The sequence below is a fragment of the Gavialis gangeticus genome, unplaced genomic scaffold (genome assembly GCF_001723915.1).
Source record: "Gavialis gangeticus isolate Ggan-Ray unplaced genomic scaffold, GavGan_comp1, whole genome shotgun sequence".
Lineage (NCBI taxonomy): Eukaryota > Metazoa > Chordata > Crocodylia > Gavialidae > Gavialis > Gavialis gangeticus.
The window spans coordinates 43,568,777-43,585,777 of NW_017729032.1; the positions used below are offsets into that span (position 1 = coordinate 43,568,777).

The 17,001-nt window shown below is 43.1% G+C and overlaps 1 protein-coding gene across 1 annotated transcript in view; it reads left to right on the forward strand.

Annotated features, from left to right (window-relative positions):
* Positions 1–17,001, forward strand: part of NUP58 (nucleoporin 58) — a 62,281-nt gene that overhangs the window by 5,779 nt on the left and 39,501 nt on the right. Inside the window, exons 3-7 of the mRNA XM_019523789.1 lie at positions 1,148–1,289; positions 5,311–5,346; positions 13,096–13,248; positions 14,167–14,301; positions 15,644–15,754. Coding sequence (XP_019379334.1) covers positions 1,148–1,289; positions 5,311–5,346; positions 13,096–13,248; positions 14,167–14,301; positions 15,644–15,754 — 577 coding nt within the window. The remainder of the gene's footprint in view (positions 1–1,147; positions 1,290–5,310; positions 5,347–13,095; positions 13,249–14,166; positions 14,302–15,643; positions 15,755–17,001) is intronic.

Consider the following 17,001-nt stretch of genomic DNA (forward strand, 5'->3'; position numbering starts at 1 on the left):
CTGGGTTGCGTGGCGATCGAGCTGGTAGTGGACTGGCCCCGGCGCCGCTTCCTTCAACCCCGCGCTGCGCATCCGTGCCTTGCGCCACCCCCTCTTGGCCCCGCGTTGGAGTAGCGCTGGCGTGCGGAGATGGGGCAGGAGAGAGGGGAGATGTCTGCCACGGCTGCTCCCCACCCTCCCACGAAGGGACCCTGAAACTTTCATGCCATCCCTGCTGTGGGGTAGTCCAGGCTTCGTGTCAGGATGGCGTGAAAGTTTCATCCTTCTGAAACGATTGACGTCCCATCTTCTCCACAGTGAGGTGGGGCCTGGCTAACGAGGGCGGCTGGTTACCTGAGGGGTGGATTGGGTGCCCCAAACCATGGGAGTTGCTTATTATAAGGATAAACAGCATCACATCACAATTGGCAATGTTCAGGCTGCCGTTCAAAGATGCAGCATCTGGCATTATATTAATGATGTACTGACCCATTTCCTGCTAACTGGCTTTGGCATCTGGTACTGCAGCTTACATTATGATTCAAATGTCAATTGATACATTGGGAAAAGTACTTGGCCATGTTAGTCTGAAGAAGGCAATTTTATTTCATAATGGCCTTCAAAAATAGAAATGAAAATGCAGTATAAACAAACTTGTATTGCACGTCTATAACTAGTTGTCAGCCTCAAAACTGAAATTTTAAAACTTTTAAAATCCTCCTGCAGTTAGGTTTAGTGAAATTTATGCTGAGGGGGATTCACAATCATGATAGTATCCCACTGATATTTTGTGATGCACAAAACCACTGTCCATAAACTCTCATATTTAATACCAAAAAGAAATCTAATGTATTTGATTTATGCTTATTGAATAAATTGTGAGTGGAGTTTACTGTAGTTACAGTATTGATCTTCCAAAAATGGAAGCCTGCTTTGCAAACTGTCCTAGAATTTTAAGCGTCTACCTCGGTGATGATAAACTGGTAGTTCGTTCACCCCTTCTGATGCCGTTTTATGGAAGTGAAATCTGATAGCATTATCTTGCAGTTAAAGTGGAATGTGTTGCAGAGTAAGCATCAAGTAAATAAATAGATGAAATACCTACAGATGCATACTTGAATTAGGTTGGTCGGAAAAATAATTGTTGCTAATAGTTGGTTAATTTTATAGCTCAACAGGGGGACTTAATTTTGGCACCTTGGGTTCCTCCACTGCTACAGCAACTACATCAGCTCCTTCAGCGGGTTTTGGAAGTGGACTTTTTGGATCAAAACCCTCGACCGGGTTTACGCTAGGAGGTACTAATACAGGTAGGAAGCGCATGTTGATTTTATTCTTACAATACAGGAGAAACCTACTTTACATAACACTGAGTGCTTTATACAAACTTGCACAAAATACCAGGGCTAATGCATCATAAACAAGGATCTGGGTTTTCTGTTCATGATGGAAAAACTCAGTAAAACCTAGGCTGCCTCCGTGGCCCAGTGGGTGGGACCTGGTGCGGTAGGGCACTGAGCTTATCCGCCCAGCCCTGACCTGCCCTGCTGCACCGGGTACCACCTACTAGGCTGCAGAGGCCCCAGGGGCAGGGCAGCAGGCTGGGGAGCCCAAGCCTGCAGTGGGCAGTTTGCACCCCGCCCCCCCCAACAGGCTGTACTCCTGCTGTGGGCTCCATACTCCACTCCCCACTGGGGCTGTAGCAGCAGCTGGTGTTTGGGTGCTGCTGCAGGGAGCAGGGTGCTGCAGACCTGGGTCCCTGGCCCTGTAGCCCTGGCAGCTGGGGGTCCCCTCCGACAGGGTTGGGGGGGCGAGGGGCTGTGGGTGGTGAGTGAGGGGCAATGGCAGGGGCAGGATGCTGGCATATCAGGGCTGCTCAGTGCCACAAAGCAGTTGGGGGAGGGCACAGCCACAGCTGGACTTATGTCCTGGTGAGCAGAGGGGGCAATGAAAGCGCTGATTTTTTTTTTTCCATGATAAAAAACACAAAATCAAATACCAAAATTCATAGGTATTTAGAATTTATTTTACTATAGTTATTGAGGTACTGGTAGGCTTCTAAATTGCTTTAAAATTGTGGGTACACAGCGGAGCTAGGGTGGCTCCTTCTAGCTGCCACCACCGCTGCTCCCAGCCCTGTGGTACCACTGCACACACAGCCCCAGCTGAGCATGGCCCGCATCTGCTTCAGGCTTGCCTGCCCAGGCTCAGCGGCAAGCTACTAGGCAGAAACTGTTGCATGGCACAGGGGGAAAGCAACCCCTTCCCCTCACTGCTGCAGGGCAGTTCTTGGTGCAGCCACCTGGAGCCTGCACCGCACTGGGCTGCCCTGTGGCTGCTTTGCACTGTCACTGCTGCCATGCTGGGCAGCCCAGAGGCAGTAGTGGTGGTGGCAGAGCCGCAGGGCAGCCTGGTATGGCGCAGGCTCCAGGCAGCTGCATTGGCTACTGCCTGGCAGCGGCGACGGGGAGGGGCTGCTTTTCTCCTGCACTGAGCAACAGTTTCTGCCCAGCAGCCACTGCTGCTAAGCCTGGACAAGTGAGTCCAGAGCAGGCATGGGGCACACCAAGTCAGGGCTGCCTGTGTGGGTCTCTGCCAATACTACAGGGCTGGAGCCAGCAGTAGCAGCAGCCAGAAGGAGCCATTCCAGCCCCACTGCGTGCCCAGGGAACAGCAGGACATGCCATGGCTGGATAGCACCTGGGCCAGGTGAGACCCTAGAACCTGCCTTGGGCTGGACAAAGCCCCTCTGGCCTGTATTTTGCCCACCCCTGATTTGGGAGTATCTGAAGACCCAGACTGAAAAGTAGGATACTTGCTGGTAGTAGCACCACAAAAACTTGAATGATTGAGCTTTGCTCAGTCGATAGAACTCAGAAACAGATTTGGGCTGAGACTTATTTAAAAAAAAAAAAAAAAAGTTTGTACTTTATCTAAGTAGATACAAAAGTGCTCCTTAAAAGTGTGTTTAAAAAAACCCAACCCTGTGCTAAAAGTTGTAGCAGTTCCAAAAAAGGTAAAGTACTTGAATTTTGGATAAACTAAAAGTCTGTGGGTAGCTGTAATTTGCCTATATGGTAAATTATGTTTATTTCAGAGTTGTTGTTTTTTTTTTTTAAATTTACCCCTCAGTTCCATTTGCTCAGGGAGAGCAGGGTCTGACAGGAGTTGTGGGGGTGGAGGTCTGGGAGGGACGCAAACAGGAAGAGGACTGCCTGACCCCCACCCCAACCCCGGACTTATTTTCCCTTCTGTAGAAGTGGGAGGTGGATAAATTCAAGGCAAACCTCCAATATTTAGATTCTATATCTAGAGAATTATAACAAATTTATACATTTTCCTTATGTGATTACCTGGGGGGGTGGGGGGAGGGTTATATTCAAGGTAGTCTTATTTGAGGAAACATAGTAGGTGTATTTGTTTTGTGGAACTTTTGTCTGATTCCATGTATACATTTGCTCTATACAAACTGAAATTTTATATTTTCTTGAAACACCTTTTTATTTATTTTTTAAAGAAAGTTTTTACTCATTTTCCAGAGCTTTCCTAAAATATGGATTTGTTTATGTAGTTTCTTGTGTCCTACCTTTTGGATGTAGGAAGAGGCTACTCAATCTTGTGCAGTTTATATAGCAGGCAGTTGGGGATTAAGGTTACGCTACATTTTGACTTTAACAATATTCTTAACATCATTAAGGAATACCCTTTAAAACGTTTAATTTATCCTAGTGTCACTTGCAGTATTTTTGAAGTCCTGCTAATTTAGCTTTTTTAATTTTAGTTTAACCTTTTCATTTAGATCTTGTAGTGCCAGAATGCTGATAATTTTTTTAAAACTTGAAGCATTTTAAATGTTTTAAAGTCAGCTTTTGCAATATACAATAGGAAATCTTAGTGAATTATACATTAGCTCCACTGGTTTGGATGCTCTTTTCCACGCGCTTATCTTACTTTAAAAAGCTTCCACTTAGTTTCATAGTTTCTAGGGTCAGAAGGGACCTGAGTAGATCATCTAGTCCGACCCCCTGCCATGGCAGGAAAGATTACTGGGGTCAAACAACCCCAGCAAGGTGTTCATCTAACCTCCTCTTAAAGACCCCCAGGGTAGGGGCCAGCACCACTTCTGTTGGAAGTTGGTTCCAGACCCTAGCCGCCTGGACCATGAAGTAGTGCCTCCTGATATCTAGCCTATCTAACCACTTACAAGATGGTTTCACAATACATTACATTTAAAGAGGGTGGGAATTATCTGTCCCTGAATATTTGTTGTTTATTCCCCTTTGCCTTTCTTGAGTGATTCACTAGTTATTGTGTTCTTGAATAATTAAACTTTCTTGAATGCTGACATGGTGTGGTTCTGTAATGACGACTCAGTAAAATTACATGTTCCTGGATGAGAAGCTATAATTTGAGCTCAGGGATTCTTGAGTTGACTTTGAATGTTTTTATTTTCTCCATTGCACTGTAAAAGGCAGTGGCTTTGGCCCCAGCCAGGTAGCAGAAGTGGTGGCAGCTCCCTTGCTGCTGCATGGTCTTCCCAGTGTTCATTCCAGGCTGCACACTATGCTGTCTGTCCTACATTTCCTACCCCCCTGCAACAACCTGTGGTCTTCCCTGAACTCCACTCCCCCCCAGCCCTCCTCACCTGGATCTGGCCTAACCCTAGCAAGCTAGCAGTGGGGTTGCAGCCCCAGCCCCGTAGGAAACTACTGCGCCTCTGACTGCAGTCCAGGGTTTTGAGCTGGAGCTACAACCGTTGCCTGCCCCAGATCAGTACTTGAATCCAAAATGAGAATTTTTGTTTCTCGTGTTGAATGGGGGATCTCTCATCTTAGATTGGAGCAAATGTGGTAGTAATTGTTGGTTTTGTGTGACACACTGTTCTCTTTAAAATGTTACCATATTTAAAATATGTACTGTTAAGTTTAGTATAGTTTTTACTAAGTATCGCATGTTAGCATCTTTGAAGAATTACGCATGCTAAAATTTCTGAACAATACGAGTTACCTGAATGGTGTTTTGGTCAGTTATCTGGACCCTTCGGAAAGACCTGAAAATGTATTTCAATTACTGCCTCTTAACAATATTTTTAACATATAAGAGTTATGAATATTGTTTAGAAGGCAGTTGTTCTTTACTAGGTGGGTTTAAGCTACTGGTATTGATTGTTGTGTGTTAAAAAGACTGCTCTGGGGTTTAGCTCGTGGCTTTATGGCCAGTAAAATACTGAGGCAGTAATTTAATTCTCTATGTATAAAACTTATCAAAATGTGGTTAAAATTGTTTTTCTTTTGTTCTGTTCTAATTTGTGTTTTTTTTGCTTTTTGGCAGGAACAGCAACAACTATTGCTACAGGATTGACACTGGGTAAGAAACTAATTTATAAGCTAATTGTATTGTTTGGTGACAAATGACTAAGGCACGTGGCAGGTGTTGCATTTAAAGCACAGTTGTGTTCATGTTGTAAATGGCAACATGCTACACATTCAGCCAAATTATAGCATTGTAAAATAGCAAACCAGCCACAAAGATGTTCCACATATAATGTAGACAATCTCTATGGCTGGCTTATATGTTGGTTTAAATTCAGTATGTGGTATGTCACAAACCCTGGGCTTCCCTGGGCCTAAGCCAACAGTCAGCTGACTGCCTGCATTGTCCCACAATAGCTCTGAGTTTCAGTTGTGAGTTGGCATGGGGCAGCCGTGAGGTCTGAGGCATAGCCAGCCCTACCTGCTCACTGGGCTCAGTAAGGGACAGCCCTGGGTTCTGAGCCAAGACCTGATATTACTCCATGCCTGATCCTGCTTAGTGTTGGCATCCCACATGAGGTATCCCTGGGTTTAGGATGTAATCACCCCCTGCCTGATACCTGGGATTAGGGTTGAAGCAGCCCTAGAGCATGGGATACAACTGGTCACTGTACCATCCCTGTAATGGACCTAGGGACAGCCCCTGGCCTTCACCAAGGACCCAGGTCTACCCCACAGCCCAGGGGTCAGCGACCCCTGGCATGTGTGCTGAGCATGGCATGCAAGGCCATTTTGCTCGGTATACCACCACCAGCCTGGGCTCTAAGCAGCTGCTGCCAGCCACAGAGCCCAGGCTGCTCCCAGCAGGCAGCTGGGAGGCTGCAAGCCCTGCTGCAAGCAGACTGGGCTCCGTAGGCTGGCTGCAGCCAGAAGGCCACAAACAGCTGCTCCGGGCTCCAGCATCTTGGCACTCCAGCATCTTCCAAGGTAGACGTGGTTTTTTCGGCACTCTGGCCAAAAAACATTGCCTACCCCTGCGATAGCCAATACAGACATGGGATTGGGCATAGGGTAGCCCAGAATTTTAAAACCGTGTGGGCAGCCCAGCTGGGTTGCATGCATAATAATTAAAAGCCAAAATCGAGGGTTGGGGGGGGCTCTCCCCAATTTGAGTCCCAGCATCTCAAGCCAGGCTACGTGCCTGACATTTAAAAGCCCCCAGGGCTGGGAGCCTGAGACCAGAGGAGCAGTGTGCAGGCAGTGCAGCTGAGGCTTCCCTCAGCCCCACCTGCAGCATCCATTATGTCTGTGTGCAGTGTCCCTTGCCCCAGATTTCCTTACCCCTGTCCTGGATGTTTTTGTTTTTTACATCCCCTTTCTATAAATTTTGATGATTACCAATGGAAACATTTTTTCCATTGGTCTGTGAGTGAGTCATATTACCATTTATTGATAAAAATCAAATCCTGCCAAACCTAAGTATAATATAAGGATTAAAAAGCTGTCTTCAGGGAAACACCTGTGTTTCTTTGCTGGGATTGCTCTTAGCGATGATCCTTTCCCTTACCAAGGTTGTTGTGCCTCTATTGATGCCCGAGATAGTAGCATCAGAGCTTGCCTTCTTCAGACTTGGCTGGAAATGCATGTGTTTAGGGACTCTGTTCCTGGAGAGGAGACGACCAAGAAAAGCCTGTTTTGGCAAAACCACAGCTGAGTTCAGGTGAAATAGGGTTAAACAAACCTATAAGAATAGAAATGGTAAGAGACCTGTTATAACCTTATTCTTCAACTACGTATAGTGGAAGAAACCTGAAATGAGGCATAAATCAGGAACCCCCCCTAACGTGTGAACAGACTTCATGCCTCGTTCCTAACATGTATATTTTTAAATGGGATTTCTTCTGTTCTGGTAGTCATTGAACAATACCATTATCAATGTTGTCCTGTACAAGTATGCAACAGGTACCTAAAACGCAAAGTGAAGACTTCCTTATGCTCTGTAGTAAAGTGTGTGTGTGTGTGTGTGTGTGTGCGTGTGCGTGCGTGTGCGCGAGGGGATGATAGAGAGGCTGGAACCTGTACGCCTCTTCTGCTGCCTGATGGATCAGCAGCAGGGAAGGCAGGAAGTTCTGGAATGTTTTCTCGGAGATACTGGAAAAAACAAAGTTTCAAAATGGAGCAATATTTCAGGGGATTTTTCCTTATTTATAGATAGTAAGAAAATATTTTCCCATATGTACAACCTCAACAGATTGCAACCCTTTGCTGCTTATCAGTGTTTTTTCCACTGTAGAAATTTAGTTGAGCCATTTTGTAGTACTTTAGTTCAGGGTTAGGCAATTATTTGGGCCCATTGGCCCAAATTAGGGAGTTTTGGTGAGCTGTCACAGGCCAGGTCAGCACCCCCTTTCTCCTCCCCCCTGCCCCATCACCAAAACTCCCTAAATTGCCCCATCCTGTCCACCTGGGCATGCACCCTACCCATGCAGGTCCCAGCTGGTCTCCATGGAGATCCTGGGATTGCAGAACAGTGATAACGCAAGGACAGGCCCAGGGCAGAGCTACAATCCACTACCTGCACTCACCTACCTGCATAACTGGCACCTGGCGCAGGGGCATGTAGGCAGCAGATCATGGTTGTGCTCTTTGCTCAGCCAGGAGGAGGCTACAGGCAAGCAGGGAGTAGCGTCCAGGAGTGGTGCAGGTGGGCCCGGAGTTGGGATTGCAGGGCCCTGGCCCCACACTGTCACTGCCCTGTGATCCTGGTCCTGCTCTCCACCCATCCTGCTCCCTGCCTGTCCATGGCCCCATCCCAGCAGAGCACGGAACAGAGCCATGATCCGCTGTTTGCATATCAGTGCGATGGGCACCAGTTCTGCAGGCAGGGGCTTGTGGGAAGTGGATCATAGCTCCACCCTGGGCCCCAGCCTTGTGATCCCAGGGTCTCCATGTAGATCGGCTGGGACCTGTGGAGGCAGGGCACATCGCCTGGCAGACAGGATGAGGCTGCAGGTGGGGAGCTGCATCCGGGGCTGGCTCTGAGACCTTGGGGTGGTGACAGTGCGGGACGAGGGCAGAGCCATAATCCACTTGCGGCACACCCCTGCCTGCAGAACTGTTGCCTATCATAGGAGTATGTGGGCAGCAGATTATGGCTCAGCTGGGATCTGCTGTTTGCACATCCCTGTGAGGGTCTGGTTCTGCAGGCAGGGGCATACAGGAAGTGAATTGTGACTCTGCCCTGGGCCCTGGCCCCTCATTGTTGTCACCATCCACAATCCCAGGGTCTCCATGGAAACCAGCCAGGACTTGTGAGCCGGGGCTGCAGGCAGAAGGGGAGCTGCATCCAGTGCCGGGTCCGGGATCTTGGAGGGGTGACAGCGTGGGGCCAGGGGTGAGGCAGTGCTGTGAACCATATGGGCCCCACATTGTCACTGCCCCGCGATCCCACCCCATGATCCTAGCCTCCTGCTCATCCCACTTCTGAACACCATACGCTGCCCACCTGCAGCCCTATCCCATCTGACTGGCCACATAACTTGCCCATGTAGATCCTGCCCCAGTGGTGGGTGCAGGGCAGACTGGCTGGGTTGCCTGGGTAGTGGTGCTGAGTCCATGGGCAGCGGCAGCCAGAAGGAACTGCTGCTGCCGGAACTGCCAGGAAGCAAGTCCAGCCCCCAAGCTGCCCCAGCTCTGCTGTGTGCTGGTGGGTGGCAGAATCGGTCACATGTGTCACGGCCTCGGCTGCCCCCTGCACCTGGGCTGGGCAGGACCGAGGGAGTTCCCATAGGCTGGACAAAATCCCTCAGCAGGCTGCATCCAGCCCCTGGGCTGCATTTTGTCCACCCCTGCTTGAGTTCTATTAACAGTTCTTCAAAGCTCATATTTATAGCTTTAAAATCAGCTAACCACATGATTTTTTTTTTTTTTGGTCTTCAGCCCTGTGGCTGTTAAACATTGAAAAAGCATGCATTTACAGTAAAAAGAACTAGCTTGTTATGGGGTTTTTTTTAAATCGGAGAGAATACAGTTTAACATAGATATACATTTTAGAGAAGGGCAAAACGGGTTATGAAGATCATAGAGACTGTGTAGTGTTACTGTGAATCTAACAGTCCCTTCAAAGTTTTTTTCACAAGGCTTTTTGTGTAATCAGGGTATATAAAAATCAATTGTTTGTTTTTTTAAAAAAATTAAAAATATTGGATTTTTTGTTTAAAGCAGATTTTTTTAAAATTTAAATTGTTTTCCTTTTTAAAAACAGACCAGCTTAAAATGAAATTTTAATTTAATACAGCATAGACTAAGGTACAGAGTTAAAGTGGAGTTAAAGGCTGATTTTCTTCTATATAAGAATGAGGAGGAAAATATCTAACTTTTGAGGTCGAGCTTTAAAAATATGGTATAATATTTAATGCATTAGGGGCTTGACCCTGCAAGAGAATTGAGGTATATACTACTGGGTACAAAGGATCAGCAGAGTCATCACAGGTGTTGGAACCTGGCCTCTGACTCCAGCAGATGCCATGTATACTCCTTAATCAGGATTATCCACTAAACCCACCTGGATGGTGTCAGACTCCTGTCTTACTCTCTGTACCTGAACTCTGATTAGCTCGCTCTCAAGTGATTAATTTCAGGGCTAGAGGTGAACCATTCAAACAGTACATGTTTGCTGAGGATGTTTTAAAGAGTCACACCACTGACCTGGTGAAAGTCACTAGCACAGCACCTGGAACCTGTTTGCTGGCAGCAGCCTCTTCTGCAGGTACAGAGAGAATATTTTCTTCATGTGGACTTGTTCATTCAAAGCTGAGAAATGGATCAGGAGTTGAAAAAGCAAGAAAATTTGTTCTTTCTCTTCCTGTCTGTGAATAGTAAGGGGGAGGAGGATGAGATTTATGAGTTCTAGAAACTTGAGAGGGAGTAAACCATTTTTAGAACAGCCTATGTGTTTAAAAAAAGTCTCATTTTAAAGTGAATTGGGCAAGTAAGAACCTATGCTCAAATGACATTCATCTAGACGTTTTAGAACATCTTCCCCAAGGTGACCTGAAAAAAATGGTGTCACTTACTAACCACAGTTCATACTTCCAAAACTATAACAGTTGATACTAGTGTTTAATAAATTAGTTAGTTGTAAATGTACACTGTTTTGGATGCAGAAACTTGTTTATCAGAACATTAAAGTTTTGTTTAATAAATTTGAAGTGCTGGTTTTCTGTTTAAACTCAAGTCATCTTAATGCAGCTCGGTCCAAATATGAACAAAAGGTCAATCATCCAGTGAATAAAAACTACACATTTCACCATTTTGTAGCATATTAAAATGTAGGATTTCTAGTAATCCAAATATGTTAAGCTACATATTTTTATATGTGTATATATCTAGTTTGTGTACCTAGGAAATGTATGTACCGGATCTACTGTAAAACTGTGTGTAGTTGTTGTAAATCACCATTGTAATTGTTATATCAACCAGTGAACATTCCTTTCATTAAAAAACCTGAAAAATATATACAATGGGGAAAATCGATAAAAGTGGCTTAAATTGGGCTTGACTTAAATCAGTCATTTAAATTCATCTACCTTGGTGTAAATACACTAAGGCTAAATTTCAGTCTTTGAGTTTGGCCTCATATCAACCTTTGGACTTGCTTTAATGATGATAGTTATTGAGATCAGGATTTTTTGGGAATATCCAGAGAATGTTGGTTGTAGAATGTCCACTTCCCACAAGCCCCTGCTGCTGCCTCTTCCCCCCGCACCTCCTATATCATCTCCTAATTGATTATGAAAATTTAAATATAAAGCCACTCTGTGAGGGATTGTGAAACCACTCAAAAACAAGAAAAATTAAAGGCACTCCACATAGAATAAACTCAATTAGGACTGTGAGTCTGCCAGAAAATCTGAATGTGCCCAGTATTCCTGATATCCAAAGCACATGTTACAGCAATCAATTTATCACGTACAGTTGCATGAACAGACATGGAAAGAAATCAAGATCTTTCTCTAGTATGCGTGGTATTTGGGTACATAACTTGATCATTGTCCTATTTCTCAGCCAGTCTCTACATGATTTTATGTCATTGTGCCAAGAATCATATATAGTGGACCAAAGGCAGATAATACCTACTCTAGCCCTGGCTGAAGGGGCTACTTTCTGACTTCCTCCTGCTGCTGCTAATTTGTATAGAAGTAATACAGATGTAAGGAGACGAATGCTATGATTAGGTACTACAGATGGATATCCACTATATGAACTTAGACACAACCATAAATGCTCCCACACAAAAGGGAGATATTTTGCATAATATTTCATCATGCTACTTATTAAACCTGCTGACCCAGAGTTTTAAAAAAAACTGTCTGAAGGAGTGTTGGATGGGGAATCCATCTCCACCTCCTGCATTATCACCTCTTCCACCATCTCCTCCTCCTGTTCCATCTCTCTCCTGCTCCACCATCTCCTCCATCTCCCCCTCCCCGCCTCATCCTACTCTTCCCCCAACTCTTCTCCCACCTCATCCTCCAATCCACCTTCTCCTCCAGCATCTCTACTGTGTCCACCTTCTCCTCCTCCCCGTCCACCCCACCTCCTCCTCCCCACCCTCTACCTCCTCCTACATCATCATCTCCATCCCTCCCCCCGCAATAAGTTTACGAACATTATGTGCTCTTCAGTATAACTGAAACTGTGTAAAAATATTTCATTCAAATTTGGTTCAAATTGAATAACGCAAGACTTCTATTATGGCAGTTATAGGACACATCTTCTATACCTAGTAAACTGCAAGTGTCTGGACTTGGGATTTCTAGTTATGAAGAGTAATTGTATTGTGTTGTTCATGTTGGGTGTTCTTTGTGATCTTGATCTTTGTTATTAAATTCACTCTTACAATCCGCTGTGACCAATTTATGTCCACATAGAACTAAAGCATCTCAGCAAAACTTAAAACTTTCAGAAGAACAAACTAATTACATATTTCATGACTAAGACATCCAAAGGAATGAGCTAGTCTTCCCTAGTCTGACAATTCTTAAAGAGGGGTAACATTTTTCTGGGCAGGCACATGTACATTTAAAAAATCTGCCACATCAAATTTTGGTCTCCTATGTATTCTTTATTAAAATATTTCAGAGCAGGTAGGAGATTCATGCTTATTACTACACTTAGGTGGATTGTGTTGCAGGACCCACAGTAAAACTACTAGTGAATCTAATATCCTATGCTTATATTTCAGTTTATGTATTACATTTCTCTCCCTGCCTGATTGCACTGATGCAATCCTGTTGTGGGATAGGGATAAGGACAGGAAAACTTTGTAGTTGACTAAATTCCTTTCATTAAGTAGTAATGACCCCAAATCCAAACTGCCCTGATTTAAGGGAAGGATCACTAATCGAGAGAGGGGCAAATAACACAGTTCTTGTATTCAGCCATAGACAATCTATATTTAACATTTTACTAAAGTTAGGACACATTTTTCATGATAGAGGTCAGCTGTCTCCCTCTTTAGTAAGAGAGGTATCCCTTGTCCAGTGATTGAAGAGAACAGGCAAATCTATAAATGAACTGAAGACCCATTGTCAGGTCCGTGGACATTTTTTGAAGGGGGAAAATGTTGGTTTTAACTTGTGTAGAAGGGGTCAATAAGATATGTATATAAAACAAACCAAAATGTGAGATGGTTATTCTTTCAAGGGCATTCTTGTGACTTTCCCATTAATATTTATAATGTGAAATTCATTTTGAAGGTGAAAAAATTTGTTAGACCACAAAACAACTACTAAATGGGTTAGTTTGAAAAAAAAATCATATTGAAAATATTTTTTGAATAAAATGTCTGTCTTTGTTCTAGGAGCTCCTGCCACAACATCTGCCTCTACCACCGGTTTTAGTTTAGGATTCAACAAGCCTGCTGGTTCAGCCACACCATTTGCTCTGCCTATTACTTCTACCTCAGCAGGTGGCCTCTCACTTTCTTCTGCTCTGACATCAACTCCTGCAGCTGGTAAGGAAATTTTTGCATTTGTAAGCGTGAACTCCACAAATGTTTTGCGAGAGCTGAGCGTCATTAATGTTATGGTTAAGAGTCTTAACATAGATAAGCTGTTGGATGCTGCTATTATTTTAAGCACCATATTAAGGCTGACAGTTTAAAAGATGAAGTGATTTAAGTGGTAGTAATGGTTAATTTATGCTAGGGCTTCAAACTTTGATAGCAAGTTAGAGTTCTGTTGTTGTTAGGAAAATATTTTGCAAAACTTTTCCCATGTAAGGGTCATTATAATATTCAAAACGATTGTCTAGTATAGGTAGGAAAAATGTATGCCTCCATAAAGCTAACCCACAATTGACACACTGTTTGTTATAGGCACACTTCTGTTCCATTTGTGCAATGTACACAACAATATTTTCTGTTTGGTTTAATGAAAGCCAGCTCCAACAGCTTGCCACTTGCCACACAGGTATAAGCCAAAAGCCATGCCCTGTATTTTCTAATGTTCTTGCTATAGTTAGCAAGGCACAGTGTTTCAGCTCCTTTATTCATTACTCATTCCAAAACTCCACATCATCCCTTTTAGTAGAAGGTTTGAACCCCTAACGAGTAGTGCTTTGATGTCCACCGTGAACTACTTGTCTTTGCACATACCTACAGAAAGATCAAAGTGTTATTCGCTACAGCAGCCTAGACCTAAATTCTGTTGCAGTTGTTCACCATGGTAGATGGCATTCTCAAAATTATGGCACAGTTTCAGAGGTTTGAACTGTACAAACAGCATAATAGTCCCTGTTGGCAATTTTTATATTAAATTTAGGGTTGTTTTTTTCACCTTTTTGAAAAATGGAAAGTTGATGTTTCTGAGCAGTTTTCTAGCTGTCTGCATCCTATAGTTTCTGTGTTAAGCATACTTTCATTTCCTTGCAGGTTCTGGTGGCTTTACGTTAAATTTGGGTGGTACAACTGCCGCAACTACAACTGCACCTACAGGTCTATCTCTAGGAGGAGCATTAGCTGGTTTGGGAGGTTCTCTGTTCCAGAATACAAGCACAGCAGCAACAGGTGAAGATAGTTTTATTAACCTCTTTGCTTCCACTTTCCAATACTGAAACATAACATATGGATAGGGCAAAACCTGACTTATTGCCTTATAAAAACTGTTGCCATAGATTTAAGAGTACTATTGCCCTTGGCAGGTTATAAAATATCACAATGATATTACATCTGTGTTCTCTTCACCCTTAAACTGAATGAATTTTAGTAGCTCTTTATTAAAACCAAGAAGTACTTCTGTATAACTACTTGTCATAGTTGGCACAAGGAAGTTATTTGATCAGAAATGCAAAGGGAGGTGTTCTGTAAAGTAATATTCTTTGTGCTATGAAATAGCTTGAGACCTTTTGATTCAGATTAACTCCCTGTTTTTCCTGTGACTTTTCTGACTGAATAATGCAAGCCTTTGACCTCCTAAATGGTAACTTTTTTCAGTCTCATCTGTCAGAGTGTAACTCCCTGCAGCCCATTGTTCAAGGATATCACCAGGCAGAGAAATCTAAGGCATAGGTAACAATGCCAAATCTGTTACCCCTATAAGCTGTTAAACTGCAACTTAGGTGTATGCGCTGCTCCCAAGTATAGCAAAGCTGTTGCAATTTTAACCCTGTTGTGTTTGGACTTATTTTTAGCTATTTAGCTAACTTGCATCACTACAAGATCATGCAGGTATCTTACAGTGTAAAAGCTGATACACACTCTTTAGCAGCAGCTCTTCCTCCATTTTAAAATTGTTAAACGTGCTTTTGTCGGTAACCATAGCGTGCGTGTTCCCTTCAAGCAGTTGTAGTAACACAAGAAGTTAAGTGTCTTGTAAATATTTTCCTGTTTGTTGTTTTATATTCACCAAAAAAATCAGTGATCTTCAGTTTTGCACCTGTATATGAATATAGGGATACTATTTCTTTTTCTCCCTCCAGCTTCTAGCTACTGGGAGAAACCATGTAGAAAAGATGGTGAGAACTTTCTGCTGATACCTTCCTGTTCTCACTGCCCCATTAATTCCTATACTTTGTTCCCCATTAATTCCTATACTTTGTTACAAGAAGCTAAAGCAAGCACCTTTTACTGTGTGGACATAGTTTAAAATTAGTGTATTAACCATGAATGAAACATTATGACAGAGCATGCATTGAAGATGCAACTGATTAAGGCGCATAAATGCTTTAGTTAGGTTTAAAATATTTTTAAAATATCATTTTCTTTTCTCCTTGTGCTATTTTGCTGGATAACTTGTAGTGAAACAAACCATGATGATCTACATAATTACCTAAGCACAAAATATTACAGCTTTAAAGATTTTTTAAGTGAAGTTGGGAATTACTAAAACAAGTGTTTGGATTACTTCTAGGTCTTGGACAGAATGCTTTGAGTTTGAGTTTGGGGACAACAGCAGCTCCTTCAACTACTGTTAATGAAGGTCTTGGTGGCATAGATTTTAGTAGCTCTTCAGATAAAAAGAGTAAGTTGTGAATGCTGTCTTTCTGGAATTCAGAAAATGCATGTTATGATATTTCTTTTGAGATATATGTTATTTAATTAATGCTTGCAAAAAAGGCATCAATTATTTTGGATAAGATCAGTTATTTTAAAAATAAATGTCTTTTATCAGTTGTTTTAACAACTTACTATTTTTTCAGTTTTAATAAATAAAATGTTACTGTTAATTTCTCCACCTCTCACCATGACAGATTCCAAACTAGAGGAAAACCTTGTTAATTCAGAATGGAGGGGACCAGGAAATAGCAACTTCGAAATAAGCAGTTTTGAAGTAAATGTACCTATGGTACATACAGACTCTGGCGCATAGGTATTAAATAGTATGTTAATAGAGAAGCCCAGTTGTATAATTACAGCTTTAGTTTAAAATAAAGAAAAAATATAGAATTGATATACAGGCAGTCCTCAGACTTACGATATAATTGGTTCTTGAAAACCACATCTTAAGTTGAAATGTAACTCAGAACCATTTTTCCTATAGGAACAATGTTATAAATGGGGCATTGGTTCCTGAACCAAGGCCCAGTATCCTATTTTCACCAAAAATAGCCCAGGATTTTGTACTCAATCAATTATAGATGAATAATATAGCTATATTAATGTATTTATATTGTAAATACCAATCATATTGATCTGAAAGGACTTCTTTGAGGTGACTTTGCTGGACTTTTTGAAGGGTTCTTGGCTAAAGTCTTTTCAGGAGTCTTGGCTGCAGGTTTTTCTGGAGTCTTGCCTGTTTTCTTAAAGAAAGTGTCCAAGGAAGTTTGGACAGATATTCTCCAGGGAGATGGGTGACACAGCGAATTTGTTCGCTGGCGTGGCATCGTATTGGATCAAGCATTGTACGGTTGAAACTAACATCAGAAAGTTGAAATGGTGTCAGTTTATAAACACCGTAAGTGCTGTTCGTTGCAACTCGAAATGTGTTTAGTCAAGGACTGCCTGTATTTTATCTTTTTGTAAACTACTTCAGGCTTCCCCACAGGTACTCCATAAACATACTTTTGAGGAACATTTTTGCACATGTTTATGCATAGTGCAAGCTAGGTGGCATATTAGTCCAGAGCAAAAAGGTTCCTGATTTACAGTGTGGTTCTCAGGGCTGGGCCCCAGCAGAATCAGTGCCATGGCATTTCAAGCCATGGTGACTTCACAGCACAGCACGGCACTATGCAGTGCGTGTGTACTCCAGAAACACACCCCCCCCCC